The sequence below is a fragment of the Macrosteles quadrilineatus genome, unplaced genomic scaffold (assembly GCF_028750875.1).
Source record: "Macrosteles quadrilineatus isolate MER2022 unplaced genomic scaffold, UCM_ALF_1.0 Scaffold_5__1_contigs__length_97177068, whole genome shotgun sequence".
NCBI lineage: Eukaryota > Metazoa > Arthropoda > Insecta > Hemiptera > Cicadellidae > Macrosteles > Macrosteles quadrilineatus.
The window spans coordinates 33,978,552-34,000,779 of NW_026542598.1; the positions used below are offsets into that span (position 1 = coordinate 33,978,552).

Here is a 22,228-nt window from a genome sequence, read left to right on the forward strand (position 1 = left end):
TTCGTGTTTGTGGGAGGTGGAGAGAGAAGCATGATGAAATAGAGATTTTAAAGTTTTTTGAGTCAAGTAAATAAATCATGGGTTTCAATGTTGATCTGCTCCACAAAGATGAGCTGTTGTACGAGTTGCAATGGCGGGGTTTCCCTGTTACTGTAAATAATACTGTAACTATCTTGAGAAAACAACTTAGGAAGGCTTTGAAGGATAATGTACCGACGAAATGGGAAAATTTAACTGTGTTAAGGGTAACAATAGAACTAGACAATTGTCGAGAAAAGGTCGAAGAATTTCGGGAATTACTCGCGAGTGTTGAAGAGATTAAGGAGGCGGTCGGTATTCATAGGTTGAAAGAGCGAGTCAGTCATTTGAGGCGACGTTTGGGTAATTTGCTCGAAAACGGGAATATTCGTTTGCCAGATCAATCGCGAAGCCAGGTTTCAGAATGGGTCAATGAGTCCAATCAGTGGGAAAAGGCACTGCGTAAAGGTTTAGATAGGTTAGACCAGACCGTAGTTGAAGCTAGTTTGAGAAAGTTAAGTGAAACACATGAAGTTGAGGAGAATGGTATAGGGTCGGATAGTATAGATTATAGTAAGGATGTTTTTGAGCCAGAAAATGCGCAAGCGATGGGTAATTTGGATAAGAACCAAACAGAAAACAATGTTTCTGGGTCTAATGTAGAGATAAGCAATTTGGGTATTGATAAGAGGTTGCATACATCTTCTACTTCTGAGTTGTTTACAAAACTAACAAATCCACTTGAAAAAATCATACGTGAAATCCCTTCTAATGTTAATGGCTTGGACCACAATAAGTTATTAGCTTTACTCAATGTAGTAAATAAGTTGAAAAAGTGTGGTAAACTTAATGATTCACAGGTGCTAGAGGTTGTAGCTAGTCATGTAAGCGAACCATTATTGGGTAGAATAAATACGCACATCCAATGTGGGTCAAATGTAAGCTCTGTGCATAGTGCCTTACTAAGGTACTTCATTCCACAGGGTTTATATGAGAAGCTAAAACGTGACCTGGTACATAGACCCCAGGGTCCAGACGAACCTCTTGCCATGTATGTGTGTGAGGTAAGGAACAACGCGGAGTTGTTAAAATGTGATTACTCAGAACGTGAACTGATTGACGTAATTATCGTAGGAATAAACCCGAGGGACAGAAATAAATTAGTTTTCCAGGAATTTCCTAAAAGCTTACAAGATTTGGAAAAAATGTGTATGGTAATTAAGAATGTTGAGTATAATGACTGGGAAAGGGAACAGATAAGAGGGAGAAGGAATCAGTTTGGCGGTAATAATTCTGGTCGTGGTTATGTAAATAATGTAAATACAACTAATGGAAGAGAAGGCGGGAGTAATCAGATGGAACCACGATTATGTCACTACTGTTCTAAACCCGGTCATTTCATAAGGGATTGTTGGAAACGAGGTAGGGACATTAGGGGAGGTTACACTAGGGGAGGTCACACAAGTGGCGTGTCAAACAGGGAAGACGTTGGGAGTAGGCCTACAGGGACCAACAATCAGGGAAACTAGTGAGAGGGAAGAGTGCCTTCCATAAAACAGGGGACTTTAATAAAAAGAAATTTAAGAAAACATTCAATAACAGTTTATGTAATTTAGATGTTAAGAAACATGTTAAGAATGAGAAAAATCAGGTAAAGAAATTAGAGAGAAAGATAAAGAATAGGCGTTGGTTCAAAACTAAAAGAGGTATTCATAACTTGCCAGTAGTAAATGTACATTTTAGTAACAATATGGTACAGTGTGCATTGTTAGATTCGGGGAGCTCTATAAACATTATAAGTAAGAATGTTTATGATAAGCTGGAATCTAAAAGGCTAGTGATAAGCAGGTCTAACGATAAGGTTAACTGTGTCACCGCTACAAGTGAATCCGTAAACTTATTAGGTAAATGCATTGTGAAAGTAAAAATTCAAAATAAGTCATGGTCCGTGCAGTTTTTTATTGCCGAGAAAATAACCTGGGATGTAATATTAGGAGTTAGGTTCATGGAGAAAACGGGACTAGTATTAAATCTAAGAGAAAATAAAGGTTATTTTTCATTTGATATGGACAATATTTTCAATTTGAATGTAAATGAAAATAATACTGTGAAATCTGTCAGTTGTGGTGGTTTAGAGTTAAATATTGGGCGGTTAAATCTCAAGGACCGAATTGAAAGTTTAGTAGAACGCAATCCACAGGTTTTTACAAATGAAATAGGAAAGGCCTTAGATTTTGATTGTGAAATAAAGTTAAAGGACGCTACTCCAGTAAAGATAAGACCCTATCCTGTTTCCCCGCCAAACATGAAAATCATGCGAGACATAACAGATTCGTTATTAAAGCAAGGTATTATTGAACCAAGTTTGTCAAACTATTCATCACCTAGTTTCCTAGTTAGTAAAGGGGAGGGGAAAGGTCATAGGTTGGTGGCAAATTATAAAGAGCTGAATTCAAAGATTGAGCCTATCGTGCACCCTATAGGAGAGTTGCAAGGGTCATTTAACTATCTTAGCGGAGCTTCAATTTACACTGTGCTAGATTTAAATAATTCGTATTATCAGGTGCCCTTAGATCCTAAAAGTAGGCACCTAACTGCGTTCTCCACTCCTTACTCACTTTACCAATACCGCCGTTGTCCCTATGGACTACACCTTGGATCTGGGTTATTGTCAAGTTATCTAGATAGAGTCTTTGGAGACTTAAAATTCAAGTCTGTAATATCGTTTGTTGACGATATAGTGGTTTTCTCTAAAGATCCAGAGGAACATATGGAACATTTAACGGAAGTTGTAAATAGGTTATCAAAAGCTAATTTGACGGTTAATCCAAGTAAGGTGCTGTTTGCTGCGGAGGAAATAAGTTTCCTAGGACACCGGGTTTCCCACAACACATTGAAAGTTGACCCAGATAGGACAAACGCTATTAGAGAGTATAAGAGTCCGACATCTGTGAAAAACCTAAGCAGGTTTATTGGAATGATAAATTTTTACTCGAGGTTCATTGAAAATTATGCAATATTATGTGCCCCGTTGAATGAGTTACGAAAGAAAAATGCTAAGTTTATATGGACAAATGAATGTGAAGCTAATTTTCAAAAGTTGAAGGAATTAATCAGTAACCCTCCCGTGTTAAGATTACCAAACTATGACATGCCCTTTATACTGCAAACAGATGCGAGCCAAGTAGGTTTGGCGTCAGTGTTATTGCAAGAGATCGATGGTGTTAGATTTCCGGTCCATTATTACTCTAAGAAGTTTACAAAGCAGGAACTAAACCTTACTGTTTACGAAAAGGAAGCATTAGCAGTTGTACTGTCGATTCAAAAGTTTAGGAGTTACCTGGAAGTTATGCCATTCTATTTAGAGACGGACAATCAAAGTTTATCTTGGGTTTTATCACACCACAACAAGTTAGGTAAATTGGGGCGCTGGACAGAGTTAATATTGGGGTTACCTTTCAAAGTTAAACATATTAAAGGTAAGGATAATAAGATTGCGGATTGCTTGTCTAGGATGTTTGAGGGATATCCCAATATTGAAGTTGAAAGTGAGATGTCAGATGATCAGATAAATGAGTTGGTAAATAACCTGAGTTGTGTAATGAATAAGGAAGTCAGCCTTAGTAATGTAATAAATAACTTAACTGATTATCCAGCAGCCTTTACTGACATACGTGAGCACCAAAGAAAAGATGAAAACCTTTCAAAGATTATAGGTCAGATACAGAATGGTGATAAGGTGTCACCATACACGATGAGTCAGGGAGTGTTATTATTCAAACCACCGAATAAAGTAAAAGGTCGGATTGTAGTTCCGGAAGCAATGAAAGATATGGTGTTACATTATTTTCACAACAGCGTTAGCACAGGGTGTCATTTAGGTATTTCTAAAACAGCGAATAAGATAAAGCATATATTTTTCTGGGAAAGGATGTTAGATGACATAAGAAATTATGTAAGAAAGTGTGAGGAATGCTCTAGGTCTAAACAATGTCAGCGTACGTATCATGGAGAAATAGTAGATTACCAAGCTTCGAAACCTATGAGTAAGCTGTATATTGACATTGCAGGTAGTTTTCCGAGGAGTAAGATAGGCAATAGTATGTTGTTAGTGGTAGTAGATGATTTCACTAAGTATGTCTGGTTAGTTCCATTAAGAGATGCAAAAACACGCAATATTGTTAAGGCATTGGAAACACAGGTTTTTAAACATGTAGGAACACCTGAGATGATTGTTTGTGATAATGCTGCTTACTTTAGAGGAAATGAGTTTAAGAATTTCTGTTTCAAATATGGTGTGAAATTACACAGGATTGTGGCGTATAATGCAAAATCGAATAAGAGCGAGCGCTACATAAAAACTGTAAAAGGTAGCATGGTAGCTCTACATCACGATTGTCATGACAGCTGGGATAGTAATTTGCATTATGTACAGTTAGCAATAAATACTGCTGTAAATGATGTAACCAAACACACGGCATTTGAACTTATGTACAACTTTGAGCCAAATTGTAGTTTGTCAACATTGTGGAAGGTAAAGGAGTTACTCGGCGATGCAACTGATAAGGGAGGAATAAAGGCCAAGTTTAGTACTGCGATAAGAAATCTAAGGCTTGCTCATGCTAAAACCAAGGAACGGAGATTAGTAAAAGAAGGGAGTAAACATCCGTTTAAGTTGTTTGATGAAGTGTATGTAAGGCTTCACCATATTAGTAACAAGGCAGCCAAATTCCAAGCAAAACTTGCATACAAATGGTCCGAAAAGTTTAGGATTATCCATTTCTTGACACCTGTAACCGTATTATTGCAAAAGGTATCAGATTTTAAAATCATTCAAAGAGCGCACCTTGATCAATTAAAGATGGTATGATTAAAGTAGGGAAATTATGATGACATGAGATAAGAAATGATTATAAGTACATAGTAACTTAGTAGATTTCTGTGAATATTTGTTGTGAAGCCTGAATAATAACGTGGTATTGAACGCCTAAGTGGAAGGTTATCAGCGAAGCCTGAATTAATGACACAAATAATTAATTGATATGGAACGCGAAGCTTGACACTTTAGAGCGAAGCATGACGAGATTATTGTTAGGAACGCAGAATAGACTGAAATCCGATAGTAAACTTTAACAATCAGTAAAAGTAAAAGAATAGATACATTTAAAATGTAAAATGAATGAATTGAATTTTACTACAATACGATTGAAATATTTGCTTATCGCTCGGACGCGAGTGAATGAAGCAACAAAGGTCTTATCTCTTCTTCACGCACAGTCTGTAAGAAGGAAGTTACATGGCCAGGATTCTTTCTTCATAACAGTATAAAGAAGACCAATATGTGTGTGTAGTATTTATAATTATGCAAATTTGGAAATTATTAGAGAAAGGTAGAATTAAGCGTATGTAATTAACATTATAACATTTCTTATGCCATGTTGATGTTTGAATAACAATGTATATAAAATAGGCGCCTATTTAAAAATGTTGTGTTTTCAGTGATGTGTTTTAAACAAATGCAATGTTTCTTGTATTATATTGTAAACAGATATGTGTTAGTTTATAAGTAATTTTGAGACCTATGAAAAGGAAGTAATGAGTATATTGGTATTCATCAATTCATGTTATGAGATAGTATGGTTAGCAATGTAATCCAGGCTACTAACATGAAATTTTAAATGAACTGAAAGTTTGACAATTGTATCAAATAATTGAGTAAAATGTTGAGTAATGAAAGGGGAGGAGATGTAAGCAACCTGAAATAAGCGCGCGGCGGAGGACGTGAGCTTGATAGTTGGGTCAGATGTTTGATAAGAGATAATGCAAGCGGAAAGGTTTGTTTACTTTTCAATGTCGGTGATTTGAGGTCGTCGAACCGTGTTGTTAAAGAGCTTAGGGTGTGGATTATGACACCGAGAAAAAAATGGAGAAAACAAAAAAATGCGTTTTATTTTGATTTGCAAAACAATATTTTTGTTTGAAAGGGGAGATTTGTCACGATTGTGACAGAAATTATATTTTATTTTCATAGGTAATAAGGAAATAGAATTGAATGTGAATACAAATCCTGGAAAACTAGAAGAAACCGGTTTTCTTAGTTCAAGTCGATACCAGCATTGATAACTGCAAGCGCGCAGTCTGGTGGCAATTGTTCGAGACTAGGCTTAGGGTAGCGATGATTCATAGTTTGGAGGAGAACCACTTTGTTTCAATCTCATTTTGCGTAGTTGTGGCCGACAGTCAACTTGTTCCCTCGATTTGGAGGGTTCAAGTCCCAGAGTTGAACATCGTCGGAGAGTACACCATCGCCTATCTGTTGTCTGGAGGAGTCGGGACCAGTATCACCTTCTCGGAGGCCTGACAACCGTCTGTGGACAATCTGTTTGCAAACCATGGAAGTCTTCTCACCAGTAGACTGTCTCCGGCTCAGATCATCTCACTGAAGCTCCACCAAGGATTGAAGACAGCATCCGTGAAGTGATGAGTACCCTTCACCATGTTACACGTCAATATTTTCAAGTTTTATGATTAGGCCTATATTTGAGTTGTAAAGTAGGAAAGTATGGACTTTGGAGAGGACAAGAAGTTTTAGGGGAAATTTTTATATAAGGTTTGATCGATCAATGAAAGGGGAGGGTAAAATTAAAAGGGGAGGGGGGTTAGTAATGGTTGTAAAGTTTATTTTAGTTTATGTGAAGTAGATAGTTTTTGTTTATTTTCTAAGGTTTAACATACTGAACATTTGTTAGTTTTAAGATTTTGCTTCATTATATTGGATTTTTACTGGAATAATAAGACTTCTTATTTCAGCATGCCCTTCTTGCCTCCTTTCACAGCACGTTACACTTGATTTTAAATTTAAGACACTTAGGTGTGTCACAGCTTTACCCCCGCTTTGCATACCTCTGTGATGTTAAGGTTTATTTATTTATTTGTTAACTGATACAACATTTTACAGGTTTCTGTGTGACAACTAACTAAAAAAACTGGTGACAACAAGATTTCAAGAACAATACATGGTTTGTTTAAAACTGCCACTAAAAGCAGTGTGAGACGGACCGAAGCTAGATATGGATTATACAGGAAATTTTAAAGTTGGGTACTATATATAAGTCTGGCTGTTTGTTATGTGTTACAAACAAATTATTGGAACATGTACATTCGGAAATATGTTTTAATTATATAAATTATAGGAACCTAATAACATTTATTTTTACCAAATAAAAGCTACGTTCGTTTCAAATAAATCTGGAACTGTTGTCGATAAAGTCAAACTCATAAACTCTGACTTTTATAAACCAATCACGATAACTTATACAGTATATTGAATTCAGTAAATTGCATTTCTTATCTCAATCTATTTTCAATAAAGCACTATTTAATTGAAATTCTATTTTTAACGTAGTATACATGAAACATAATCCCAAATAAACATTGTTTAGATAGAAAACTCGTTAGTATGTTTACATATTTACTTCACGATATGCATAGCCCTTTAGATGTATATTTTTCTTTGTACCTATATTTATATTGTGTTCAACAATCAAAACTGATAATATAAAATTGAGGTAGCTAATTTACACTTTGATTGAGCACGACCAACCGGAGTCTCCTACGATACAGGGCGCTGCGAGACACAAGTGGCAACACTGCATTTCAGGCCTACCGAAACATCTATTATACTAATTTGTACTTCTGCGCAATGTTACGAGTTAGTTACTACTGTTATGGCGATAGGCCGGCCGGTGCGACGTTGCCACACATACCTTTTATGACAGAAGGATATGGTACATCGGACTGCTAAAAAAATTGTTGTTACGGCGAGCAATATAATTTTTTACTGAGTTACGATTTCATCAGCTGAATTCAAAATTACATTTGATGAAACAAAGAAACCAAACACCACAATTACAAATAAAAGTTATAGATTGCTTACAAAATTAACCGTAACTTAAATTCTGTATTGTAGGCGATCTTTGGCAATTCGTGTGCAAATTGTTGCGTAAATTATCACATGTAATGTTAATTATCAACGATGTAGGCTATTACATTTTATGTTTTCAGAAAGCAATATTTATTGTATTTTAATTTAACGTCAATAACAATTTTTGTTTAGACTGGTGGAAGTGAAATAGACCCCTCCAAAGTTATAAGCTCCAGCTTCAACTAAAACTTCAATTAAGTCAATTAAGGAGTTTAACTAGCACAATTCATATGGTTTGGTAACCCAGAATTATTGGGTAACTACAGTTATAACCAAATTGTAGCAAAATAATAGTTATTATTGTCAATAACCATTTTGTAATCATATACATTAAGTTATGATTAGTTAAATGGTTTTACGTGGCAGTTTTGTTTTCGTTGTATTACTAATCTAAAACTGTAACCTTTTTATGGTTTAGCAAAAAAATGAAAGAATTAAAAAAAATATCTAATACGACTTAGAATACCAAAAACAGGCAATAACACAATCTTAGTTCATATAATTTTACGATATAAATAAACGATGTACAGTATTAATATTTACATGTAGCATACTATCTTGAGTTAGGGAGCGAGCTGGTCTAGTGGTTACAGCGCAGGACTTCAGTCCCATTGTCCCGGGTTCAAATCGCGCCAAATCACAAATGGATTTTATCTAAGTGATAATTGCCGCAACCCCTAGGTATAGCCTGAAGTAATGTGAAAAACAATTCCGGGATCGTGCCTAGCGTCCAAGGAAAAATACTATCTTGAGTATATAGAGAATTAAAAAAAAAAACTAAGAACGGCGGCATTCTGGGTTATGACAACCTGTTTAAACAACACGCAAAATATAGTACATTTGTGAAAAAATAGTCGAATTCAAACCTTTTATTGATAAGAAAAGATGTTTGGGATAATATCAAGAGCTGGAAGCAGAGTCAATGACTCTGTCGTGTATTGATGGATATCCGAATGTCCTTAGAAGGCAGGTCAATAGCGCATCCTGAGGGCCTTATGCTGAAGAGTCAATCTCAAGAATATCTGTTATTGATCCAAGCAAGCAAACCTACCCTTAGCCTATTGATGTCTGTGATTGATTATTTCAAACCTATTATATGTCATACAGACTATAGATGCTTGTAGCTGTTATTAATGTATCTTTGGTCAAACCATACTAAGAAACGATATTTGGTAATTTGAACTAAGCATTATGACTTAAGGGTGTTGTTATATCACATTATATGTCAGTTTAACCAAGCTCAATACACTATCCGTTTATGATTTTATTTTAACGGCATCACTGGGAAAACATACTTGGTTGAGTTCTTTAAAGGGTTGGATTATTTAAGTTACAGAACCTTACTTTGTAGAACTTGTTCTTGCAGAAATTCTGTGTTTTCTCAAATAAATTCCACAACAGTGTGAACAACATCTTCAGGGAGCATATTCTTATTTACACTGAACTATGCGGCATAACTTCATTAAGCTTTAGTGGGACATTCTCACTAGGGTGCGAATGGTCGTGTCGTGGAAATAAATTGGAGTAAACACAAGAATTTTTTGCAAAAACAAAGTTTACAAAAATGTACTGGAACATAAATAATTACATTATACAGTTCTTGCCACTGTTAATAGTAAAACAAATTCTACCAAGAGTACTTTAAAACTTTGTTAATTTAAACTGATCCGTCTATTGCTCTTTATAAACTATAAGATTAACCAATTTAATTCCAGTCAATTGCTAAAACTTCTTTTCAGCGGGTGCTAGCCAGAACTTTTTCATCATGTGATTTTTAGGGTCAGAATGAAAAACTTTGGTATACGATCCAACAGTATGAAGCGAGTAAGGCGAACTTTCCTTGGGAGCAAAACCCATTCGGACTTAGGTAGACGCAATTATTATAAGTTTAAATTACCAGGTGTGGAACATAGTTTCAAACTATCTAGTACACTGCTATGGCAGTTATCTTCAATATTTATCTAGAGAATTGCAAAACACGTTGCAAGACTTAGTTGTTAATTACTCTATTAACCCTTAGTTGGAATATGTTATTAATAAAATAAAATAATTACCTCATCCAACCACAGTTGTCTGTATGACAAATAGTTTTGTTCCTTAGAACTTTGTCAGGTAATTTCGTATGCAACCACATCATCAATGTACTAATACATTCTTGTATGTCAATAGATTCTTAAAAACACTGCCTTAAACACTGCACTTAAAAATAGTTAAAATGGAATAAAAATTGAAGAAACTGATCAAAACTGAACAGGCTGACCTTATCACTGCCACTGACTAAATAAAACTGACTGAATCATGATGTTTCTTCTTCTCTTCAGTGCCACCTGTATTTCAGTTTGTTTTGTTCTTCTTATTTTATACTTCTTTGATTTGTAACTTCATGATATACGTATCAAATATATTATGACTGGAAAGAAGACAATTTAAAATGTAGCCTAATAAAATGTAGCAGTTTGGTTAATTTTTTAGCTCCTTGAGTTGTCCCCTATGAGTTTTAACTTTTATTTAATCGGGTTTTATTCTTTTTAAACCTTTAACTTCATGAACACAATATACCACTTAGTATTCTGTCCTAACACTTGAAAATGACAAAATTAATTCATGATTCGTATTTCATAAATCATTTATTTCTCTGTGGATAATCTAGTTTAGAACCTCAGCCAGTCTGTTATGTGCAATATGGGGAACCCCGTAAATATTTTAGCAGAACACCCACGAATACTAGAATTCTAGAAAAGACCCGGTATGGATCACAAACCTAAACAAATGACGTTTTTGGCCCGAAAATAAACATTATTTAACATTGCTTAAATGGAACTGCCAAAACATATGTTATGCAATTAGTATAGGATTCGGGCCAACAACGTCATTTGTTTATGTTTATGATCCATACCGGTTTTTTTCTAGGATTTGTGAGAATACCCAATCAGAAAACCAATGTTTTTGCTGTGCAATTCCTATTTTAGATGGAAAGACGAAAAACTACAATCTAACATTACATCCCCACAAACAATTGACGGCGGATTTTATAGTCAATCATCAGAAAGCACCTGAACTTTCATTGGTGAGTTGACATTGGTAGCGCGACGGTCTATACTCTGTATGGATAAATCTGTCTCCTGGCCCTTCGCCAGGACCTAGGAACCGGAGGGTCAGGAGACTAGATCCATCATACAGAGTATACAAATTCATGACAAAAATGTTGTGGTTCAACGTCCTGGTTCACATTCCTAAATTTCTTCAATAACATTTCACTCTTGCACTACTGTCCGACCTCTTGCTGGATATACTCCAATCACAGGCTCGAGGCCAATTTCAACGGGCAAATACAAGGTTAAAAGAGGCCACCTATCTCTAAAGACCAACATTGAAGATTATCTACCAGTTTATCCTTTCTCCTTATTTCTCCTGCAGACTCACCTTTCCGATGCTTCTCAGAGAGCAGGTCTGTGTGGGACTCCGACGCTAAGGTTTCTGTCGCTTCCGCGTCGTCTTCCCCTGGCCCTCCAACTGACAGCTTGTGGCACACCTCGAACGCCTGTCCGACGGTCCGCACCACTCGCATCGCCTGGCTCTGGAACAGATGGCGGAGGTCAGAACATGCAGCACTGGGGGAGAGTGAAGGAGGGAGTGGGGGGGGGGGGGGTACATTGTGGGGGGGAGGGGGGGTGAAATAAAACTATTCTGAGAGGAAATGAAGGAAAGTAGAAGAATAGTAATCTGGAAGAAACAATGGGAAAGTGAGTGTAGTACTCTGATAGGAATTTTGGGAAATTTATAGAAAACTGTATGGAACTGGGAGAAATTGAAAAATATAATATGGAGTTCAAGTTTAGGTATGCAACAAATAAGGGTAGGATAAAACACGAGGAAGTGTGCAAAATGGTTTGAGAAGAAAAAGTACGATTTTAACGGAGAGAAAAGTGGTAAGGATTTTAATTTTTAAATGCTACGAGCTGAGACATTTCTCAGCAGCAGTTTTGCTTTTGTGCGTACAATAGAACCTCGATAACAGGTTTCTCAATGTGATTATTAAATAAGACTTGATATCAAGGTTGACTTCCTTTACAGGTTTGCAATAAAAATTGATTGGGCAATAAAGTTTGTAATATAGAATCAAGGGTGTATTTTAAATTAACTCATCTTATAAAGGGCAACTTGTTATCGAGGTTCCACTTTATTAAATGTGCTAGTAGCAAATAACTGTTTATCTAATTGAGGCTATGAAGAGAGGTCTCAGTCGTCATTAGACTCATGGTGCCCTGGGGAACTGGACTGAGGACCAGTAGAATTGAAATGAATTATTGTAGCCAGAACTGCGGAATCGACGAACTATCTGTAGGCCTACTTGAATGTGTCGAAAATAATATTCTTGGTGAGTAACAACAATCGGTGGTATACAAAGGTTTTAAAATAGTTAACCTTTCATAGTTTCTAGGGAAGATTAGGTTTATTGTATATCAAAAAATCAACATAAAAAATGAACATAATGTCGAAGGATAGCTATTTTAATTTTTGTTTATGAACTTTTTCATACGCTAATTGTATTGACAGCACTACGTTTAAGAAAGTTAGACAATTCCGTTTTCAAGTGACTAACTATTATTCTAAATTTAACTAACTACCTTATCTAACCTAATCACCGAGTGAGTAAACGGGGGGATTTACAAAGGTGCAGTCGAAGCACTTAGCGTATGAAAAGTCCATAAATTAACATTAATTTGAAGTTAGGTACAGATGATTTTTACGAACACATAAGCAATCTCGTGCAAAACCTAAGAAATTGCCGTCTAATCCATCCTTTGGTGATAACACGAATACATTTACTACACTGCTAAAAGTCCTGTAAAACGTTTTAAACAGACAATATTAAATATTTTATTTTCATTATGGGAAACAATTGATTTTAGTTACCATAACAACCCATTATACCACCAATAATAAACACCCATTTCATTACGGCATAAGATCGGAGAAGCAATTAGTCATGATTAAACTGAACTAAATTAATCCTACAGTAGCTGAGCCGTATTAATGATATGTTGGGTTCCACAGGCTTACTCTCGCAGTAATTTAATTATTGCTGTACCCTTCTTGTTTATTTTGGGAACACTAATATACGAGGAATTTAATTGAAACCGTACCGTTTAATTATCGTGTATAAATAGGTATGCGGAATTTTAAATAACACAGGTATATTTTACAGTTACAATTCGAGTAGGAATATTTTGCTTATGTTAATTAAATATGTTTTCAGAATTTTTTTATTTTAATATTTGTATTATACTGTCTTCGTGAAAGTTAGGTTGATTTGATAGAAAATATCATAATTATAATTTATAATAAATAATTAACCTTCTTAATCATTGAAGGTGAAGAAGACCTAAGTGCTAATAACAAGAATTATAATAATTATACCGCTTTAATTAGTTCAAGAAATACTAGAAGAAGAACTAAATTAGTATTTAATGATATTAAATGTCATAGGATACACTTATGACTATTTGTAAACTAAAATTAAACTGTGACAACATCCAAATTCCAAAATCCAAATAGGCATACGTCTCATACAAATACAATATATTCTGCTTACCTTGAAAAAAAAAAACAAAAAAAACAAAAAACAGTTAGCTGTGGAAAATAGGGAAATGGTTGCAACCATTTGTGATGTTTGAAAAGTTGTAAACGAAGAGTTAATGTTTGGATAAGTAAATAAGTAGGGTGGAGTTAGATATGTAATTTCCATTTGATTTTAATTAGGGTTGGAAATGCTCAATTGCTTATCATAATTTATTTAACATTGTGGTACGATTGGAATTTTCATAGGTGTAACTTAATTTTCAAAAATGGGACTTTATGATGAATCAATGTCCTTTAAAATCAGTTTATAGTTTGGCCTCAATACTTTTTCATTTTTTTTTTACTCCAATAAAATATAAATTTATATTTAACCAAACAATTTTGATCACACCAACTGATATAAATGTGTTTATTATTTATTTTCAATTTACCTCACCTTAACTCGGGTAATAGGTAAATGGAAGGAGAATTTCGGAAAAATAACACTGTAACGGAGAATACAGCATTAGAGTAATAGGATTAAACTCTGGGGATGAAAAGAAGTATCGTTACAGTGTTTGACTTAATCTCCAACAAACTTGCTATTGTTAGGGCTGTGGAACACCTAAAACTTATTTCCAAGAAATATATTCAATTGTAAAAATATTGTAAGATAAAACATGTTTTATATATTTGATAATCGGATTGGTTTTATTTACTCCTAAAAATCTTTATACTCTATAATGGACGTGGGAATAATAATTTAATATCAATAAACCGTATAATAAACCTGTATTCAACGAAAATATTATTTTCGTAAAAATATAGCTATTTTGTGAATAAAACTACTATATTGCAATAAACTGAATTTGTTTCTTTTAGATCTACAACTTGAAGAGTGATTTACGTTACTCGATAAGATTACTGTTATAAGAAATAGCCTATTTTCACTAGTAATTTCATAATAAGAATAGATAGTAAGCCATTACAAATTTGCAACCATATGTCTGAAGTACGAGATTAAAAGAGCACTTAAAATATGGTCGAGAATATATACAGACCCACTATATACTATTTTTTACTATTTTACTATTTTATAACATTTTTTAAGTACCAGACTTAAATGCGGTAATTCACAGTTGACACATACTATTTCTAAAACAAACCTCAAACATTGGCATTGGTACCACCTGACTGCTTTGGTTAAATGACACATTTTTGAACGATTTTTTCTTGGAAAAGGTTTTAATAGTGGTTGAGCAAAGATTAATAAAAACAAGTAACATTTGCTTGCAAGTTTTCCAAATACAAACAGGGAAGATATGTTTCCATTGATAATGCTTTATTACTTACTTTAATACTTTTTGCAGTAAAAAATACATAAAAAACATATACACGTACTATAAGTACGTTAATATCCTGTGTAGCTGGAAAGAGATTGTGTTTCTTATCCGTTGTCCTATAAATTATAAATTAATTATAACCAAATCAAAAAAGATGTTTACAACTACTTTGCTTTGATCGAAAAGCTCACTATAAAATGACAACACATAAGGTAAAAACATTTGTTCAACGTTAACGTATTAAGTAGGCCAAATATAAACATATTGTAGTTGTTCGCCGTAGAATTTGTGATGCTAATTCAAGCACAGTGTAATAAAAAATTAGGATTCACAAACAATAGTCATAACAAGGAAATGTTGACATGAGGTAAGAGGTAAGTAAGACAAACGTTTGGGGTTGAGAGAATTTACACAAAACAAGTTAAGCTTTACAAATGAGCCGCTTTGTGAATGACCAAAAAGTTAACCTAAAGAGACAACTGCCTGAGTAAGACCATTATTGTATACTGGTTTTAAATTATAAACATAGCATAAATGATATTTTATACAATATGCAGTACAACTAAATAATGAATCCGTGTGTCATGTAATAAGTTATTATGATGAAAGAAAAAAATCCTGAGTGAATGCACAGTCATTCTTAATTCACAAACAGCTTTTGTTTATCTTGAATTGAACTTTTGCTAAAAACATTTTACAAACATATTCCATCCAATCTTATTCAACATAGCCGAGTAACCAATTGTAATCGCATTTACCTCATCAAATAGAACCCCAACGATATTGTAATTCTCTTTTTGAATTTTAAGCATGATAGAAAGAACAAGAATAGAACAGCGGTTTGCAAATTTAATAAGACAGGAAGAATAGTTGTGTTTTCAGAGAAGCGAGACTAGTGTTTGGCGTTGGTCCAGAGCTTAGTAACGAGGTTGACTGATAAAATGGTCAAGTGGATACGGTCACTCACTTGTGTGGTTTGATTGTTGGAAACACGTCTGCGTGTGTATCTTCTATCTATATACTTAAAACAAGGGGTTTTTTTCTGTAACACCCTTTTTAAGACAACTTACTTAGCCGAAGTTTAAGATTGAGGCTTTACTTCAAAGCTTATGATTTGGCACACCTGCGAATAGGTTAAAAAGGGCAATTTCCTTTGATTCTATGGTGGTTGATTTTTTTAAGTTTGCTTGAAGATTTAATGATGCTGACCAACTTTCTTTATAATCTTTTAAATGTAAACAGCTGATCTTTCAGTTGAATATTTAAACTACAGTCAGATTTAACAACAGAATGTTTATGAAAATGGTATTTTTTTGAAAACTACTGTGAAATTAACTGTTTTCGCTGAAATTCAATATGGTTATCACCTGCAAATATTCATCATTACATTGTTTACTACACATAAGTAACGTTTATTTTTTTGGAGTTCTCGAACAAAAACTAACAAACATTTGTTGTTGTTTCAAAAACCAAAAACCAATTAAAACAAATCAATAAGTAGTTGTACGATAATTCTTACATTTAATTTGGAAAATTTACAAGATCAGTTTGTTAAATATAAAATTGTGTAGTAAATATAAAATACGTTTAAATGCCACTATTTTGTTCTTTCTTTAGAAAAATGAACTAGAATAAATCACAACTCACATTCGAATGATCAAAGTTAGCAAAAATTACAAACGTTTATGTTTTTGAAAAACTTTAAGTATAATGCTTGATTCTGCAAATAACCTAAAGGCCCCATCAACTGATGCAGCTTTTTTGACAGTTAGTTAAAACATAGCACGGATTTCAAGATTTAAATACAATTAAACTAAAATATAAGTTCGTCCAAAAGAGTTTGCTTCTTGCAAATAAATTCTTTCCCTTTCACACTAATCGGATGAACAAGAATGTTCAATGGAGAAGAAAACTCAATTGAAATAATTTTATGTCACCTAATAAACTATCATAGTATTTTATTATTTAATTTCAGAGGATATCTACAATTGATCTGTGCTATATCTAAAGTCAATGATTGTTTTTAATTGCATTTTCATCCGTAGCTAATAAAATTAAAGAAGAAAGATAAGAATACAAACAAATACAATTTTATAAAAAAATGAAATATTTGGTATAATTTTTTAATATCTACTGTTCCTACAGTAACAACGCCTTCACATCTACATTAACATCTAGGAGGATTAAACATTAAACATTCACAATTTCATCCCACTTATAATTGTTATGACATGCTTTTAGTGCTGAAGCTATAAGAACGCAGTTAAAATAGGGTTATAACGGTTTAAATACAGTTCTGCTTCGGGGACAATGCGTTATCCAAGCAAAGCAGGGTGATACATTCACAGAATTAAGCGGGTTAAACATTCACACTTTATATAAAAAAAACCTTTATCCTTCACAGTCCTTTAACTCTTAGCGTTGGACTAACACGTTTCTATTAGGAAAGGCAATTTTATTTTTTACGCCATATTTTTTAATCTATGTGAAAAAAAATATTTAGGCTTACAAACATGATAATTTTTAGTTAAAAACGGGAATATAAGGTTAATTTAAAGGAATTTCTTCAGTGAGTTCTATATATTTGTTACACCCGGTAATGCTTGGTGTGTTGAAAACTAATGTTTCTATCTTGTGACAGTAACAAGTTTATAGAATGAAATATTTAATACTTCTTTGTATTACGCAAAAAAAAAATTAAATACGAAATTTCGGTTTCATCATAGTTTTTATTCTTTTGTCACAGCGCAGCTCAAACATATCCGTTGATTATTGTTTATTGATTATTGATTATTGTTGATTAGTGTATTTCAAAATGGTTAAAAAAGCACACCACGTCTTTCGGTAGTACACAGCGTCTGACTATCGAGGTTTCTAGCTAGAAACCCGAAAAGTACAAATTATAGTGACGTCATATCGATCGATGAGGCTATGAAAAACACCTGTCATAATGCGGCGATATAAAAAATTTCAAAATTCAAGAAGTTAGTTGAGTTTGCTAGGAGGTACTCGTACTAAACCGTTTGTGCAATAAAATTGTATTGATTTCATAGCAAAAAAATAAAAGTAACTTAAGGTTTTATTTTCCATATAATTTACAAGCATAAGCTGTATGATGAGATATCTCTCTTGGCCCTCATTGGTCTTATACTCTTGGACAGTCCCCAGGTAAAACAGATCAGGAGACAGGTTCCATCATACAGACTATAATGATTTTACGCACTAGAAACCATAAAGCAATCCCAAATACATATTCAGAAACATCCTGTGTATAAAATCGCATCGGTTAAACGTGTTAAAACGTGTGTTCACCAGATACATGTGTTGATGAATGTATTGCAGATGTATTGTTGATGAATCTATTGCAGATGTATGTGTAATACATCACTTCAACAAAGAGGGAATACAAAACAACTGGTGGTTGGTCGTTACCGGATGCGGAAACATTGTAGACAATTGTTGGAAACTCTACACATAACTCGTCGTAGAGAGTTTGTCATTGCAATTGATTTAATTAGCTTGTCATGTAGAAAAACTACTCAACTATACTCAATTGTATATCAATGAGTATTGACAGTTGGCTTAACAGCTGATTGAAAAAGTTTGTTTGAAAAAAATGATAATTTACATTATTTACATAAGATAAATATTAATATTTTAAAATATCTATTTCACTGTTAAACGAAAGTTTGTTAACAAATTTTCTTAGTACTTTGGTTTAAGTTTTCGTGGAAGAGAGCCAAATAAAACAATCAGAATTTGATCGGAGCTATTTTCCCAATGTCGAGTAATCTCCTTTGTAATCTTTGCTCAATAGTGTGTTACAACTAGTTTTCCCTTTTGTACTATATTCTATAGTTTGCTAGTATATTGAGGATGGCTTGTTATACAAATATGCTACAAGCAATTTGTGTGACTTTTCCTTGTTATTTTATATACTTGGCAAACCATAAGGCCAATGTTCAATTTTTAAATTTCGAAATAAGTTGTATAGCGAAATATGAGTTTTCCTAAGGTAGTTTTCCCAAAGTTTCTAGGCATATATCCCTAATTCCTAACTTAAACCCAAATCCTTCCGTAGGATTTCAAAACTAATTTTACACACTTACATAACTCGTATTAAAAAATACAAAAATGTTGTGGCCAAAAATCGTGACCCGTTTGAGAGCAAACATCCTCCGCAATATAGCGGTTTTCCACTACTTTCGCCTTAAATGCTACTTTAAGACACTGATGTAATTTCGAGCACTTGCGAGCAGTTGGCAGAGATTGTACACCAAGGCGACAACAGGCTGGGCATAAACAGTTTAAAAGTAGACTATCAAAGATGGGACAATCAAGTGGTGCTGTTAGAATCTAATGTGAGACTCTCGAAATAACTTGGCACAGGAACCACCGTGGATCATCTAGGAACAATGGTTGTCAAAGTCAGAAGACCACTACAGGAGCAGTAGGCAGAGGAAAACATAACTACCTGAGTACTGCATCGTTCTTTGTTGGGTGATATACGTGGGGACATGTAAGTAGTGATTCCTTGGGTCAGGTAATAGTATATTGTACCTAGAGCCGAAAATGAGGTTTTGCCGGCCAAGAGCTGCGAAACCTTTTCGGTCCGTAGTACGAACGCTATTTTTCACCAAACTATACCCTATTAGGTACCACTAAACTATACCCTATTAGGTACCACTATTCATCACAGTAATAATAATATTCATCAACTTCAACTTTAAGGTTATGTGAAGAACTAATTTGAGGAATCTGCAAAAAAAATAATAAATAGTTGCTAGGCAGCGGTGACAATAAAATAATTCTATTGCAAATGCTATGGATACTGATTGTGTATTTAATATGCATTCATGTTTTAAGAGAGTAAGCAGGCAGCTGATTTTGCGGTCATAGGGATGTAAAAACCTGCTCGGTCCCCAAATGACAATGACAGCTGGCATGGCCAGCAAAACGTATCTTTCAGCCTCCAATTAACGTATGTAAAACAGCTAAAAACATCATAGTGTGGTGAAAAAATGTTTTCATAAACATGTCCTGTATCGTTTCGTTAAGCGTTTATCTTTCTGTGTGATTTTTACAAAAACAATCCTTAAAAGTTTGAGCTACAACGTTGGGATTCTACACACATGTTTATCTTTAAAGCTATCTTTGTGTAAAATGTTAATAAAATGTGTTTCAAAATTGCGACTTATCAAATGTTTGCAGTTTGTTTTAGATATAGTGTGTGTCGTAGGCTGTAATGATATAGTACCACATTTAAATAATATTCCTAATCAATTAAACTATACAAAACAATAAGCAGTTGTACGATAATTTTTACATTGAATTGCGAAAATTTACAAGTTGAGTTTGTTGGTAGCATCACGTCAGGGAATTCTGTACAAGGCGTGGAGATTTTTTTATTGTTTGATAACATGTACACTAATTTAAAAGTTTAGAAACGGATTCGGTAACGACTTGTGGTATTCACTCTAAGAAATTGCCTTTTCGCTGACACAAAAATAAGTTTTACCAGAACTACTCGTAAGTTTGTGGAAATTTTAACTATGTCAACAAAATTCACTCATCGTTTAAAAAAACTCCTCAGTTATTTTAGTAAAACCTATGCAAAGGTCACACCAAGGGTAGAAGGGTGAAGGTTACATGGGTACACAAGAGGGTTGGAAGAAGGGATGATACCACAAGGGTGACATGCAGCTTCCCGCAAGGTTTCCGACTCAATTTGTCCTTCCTCACGTTAGTTACAACTTTTCCTTCCCTGGGTATGAATTTGAATACCTTGAACATGTTCGAGTTATGAAATGAACAATTTTTGTTTATTTGAACAGACAAAAGTTAGGGCAAGATGACCCTATCTTGCATTTAACCTGTAAATGTTACACATAATTTATGGTACATTCCGTAAAGAATTTTATTTTATTTATTTACTGAAAACTTATAGGGTTTCTACCAACTGGTAGAAACCCAGTTAAAACCCAGTTTAAGTTAACTAACTTAAAAAAAAAACCTAAAATTGTTACACGGTTACCTACAACCTGATATTGAGGGCTAATAATGATTATAAATAAATACTCGAACAAGATTGTCGTACTTCTTAAAATATGTACAGTGAGGTTAAGTAGATATAAATTCGTTTTTGGTTAGGTAATTACTTATTTAATGTCTAGTCACTCATAACAAAAATAACGTTTTTAGTAACGATGTAAATGTTTTTATCTCAATTTGTCTTTTAAACTGTAAAAATTGTGTTAAGTAAAGATTTAACAAATCGTTTTAAACTATGCTACACAACTTTGTGTTATTCACAGAATACAATTAATATTGAAACAATGTCCACTAGTTTAGAAATATTTAAGCTACAAACAAATTTGCAAACTAAAAGTATAAAATTAAAAACAAAGGATGGTGGATTATATTAATAAAACGTAAAATGTGGTTTTTGGTGGTTGTATCTGGAGGGTATGTGAGTGGGTAGAGCTTCCAGTGCCTAGGGTGAAATGGAATTACTCTCCAAAATGTCAGTAACATAATAACACATTCACACTCAACTTGCTTACACATTTTGTCGATAGATCTATTGCGTTAATAGATACAGTGCAAACTGTATTTTACTATGTTACTCACTTAAAGCACATTTTATATACGTATTAGTAGGTTAACAGCGATTCACAACGTTTAATTTGGGGTTTTAACTTAATCTGCAACAAAGTCATCAAAGAAGGATTCAGAAAAAAGGATATGTCTTAAAGCAAATTATAAAATAAAGTTTTCCTACAAATGTAACAAAAAAGTGATATGTTGACAGAATAAAATAATATTTGAAGTAACTGCTATTTCAAAAATTCACTAAAAATAATATTTTTGACGAGAAATTGAATGAAGTATGAAAATAAATTAAATAAAAAAACAACAAATTCACAGTATCCACAAGCAAAATCTACCAGCAAAAGGGAAAGGATTCCAAAAAGCGAATTGAGTTAGTTTATTGAATATGTTAGACATTACATCCAATGCTCACAATACACAATATGTAGGTTATGAACATCAACGAGCTGTGCTCTGTACCCAATGAATAAACCACCCGAGCTAACATTATTTGCCTTAGATTGTTGTACTGAGGTAAATTAACCTGTTGAACTACTGCCCTTCCTAGAATTATAAATTGTTGGGGTTTTCACTACACGTTTACTACGTTGTGCTATGATTTGTTGACAAAACGCAACGAAACTTATGTTGATATCTTATATTACGTTAATATGGGGATGAAATTTTCATTCGCTATAAATATCGACTATAATATTTTATTTGAATTTAA

At 33.8% G+C, this 22,228-nt stretch overlaps 1 protein-coding gene across 3 annotated transcripts in view; it reads right to left on the bottom strand.

Moving 5' to 3' along the window:
• Nucleotides 1-22,228, bottom strand: part of LOC128994134 (carboxyl-terminal PDZ ligand of neuronal nitric oxide synthase protein-like) — a 322,594-nt gene that overhangs the window by 34,421 nt on the left and 265,945 nt on the right. For all 3 annotated transcript variants that reach the window (XM_054418431.1, XM_054418429.1, XM_054418430.1), the window contains one exon: nucleotides 11,426-11,579. In XM_054418431.1, the coding sequence (XP_054274406.1) occupies nucleotides 11,426-11,579 (154 nt within the window). The remainder of the gene's footprint in view (nucleotides 1-11,425; nucleotides 11,580-22,228) is intronic.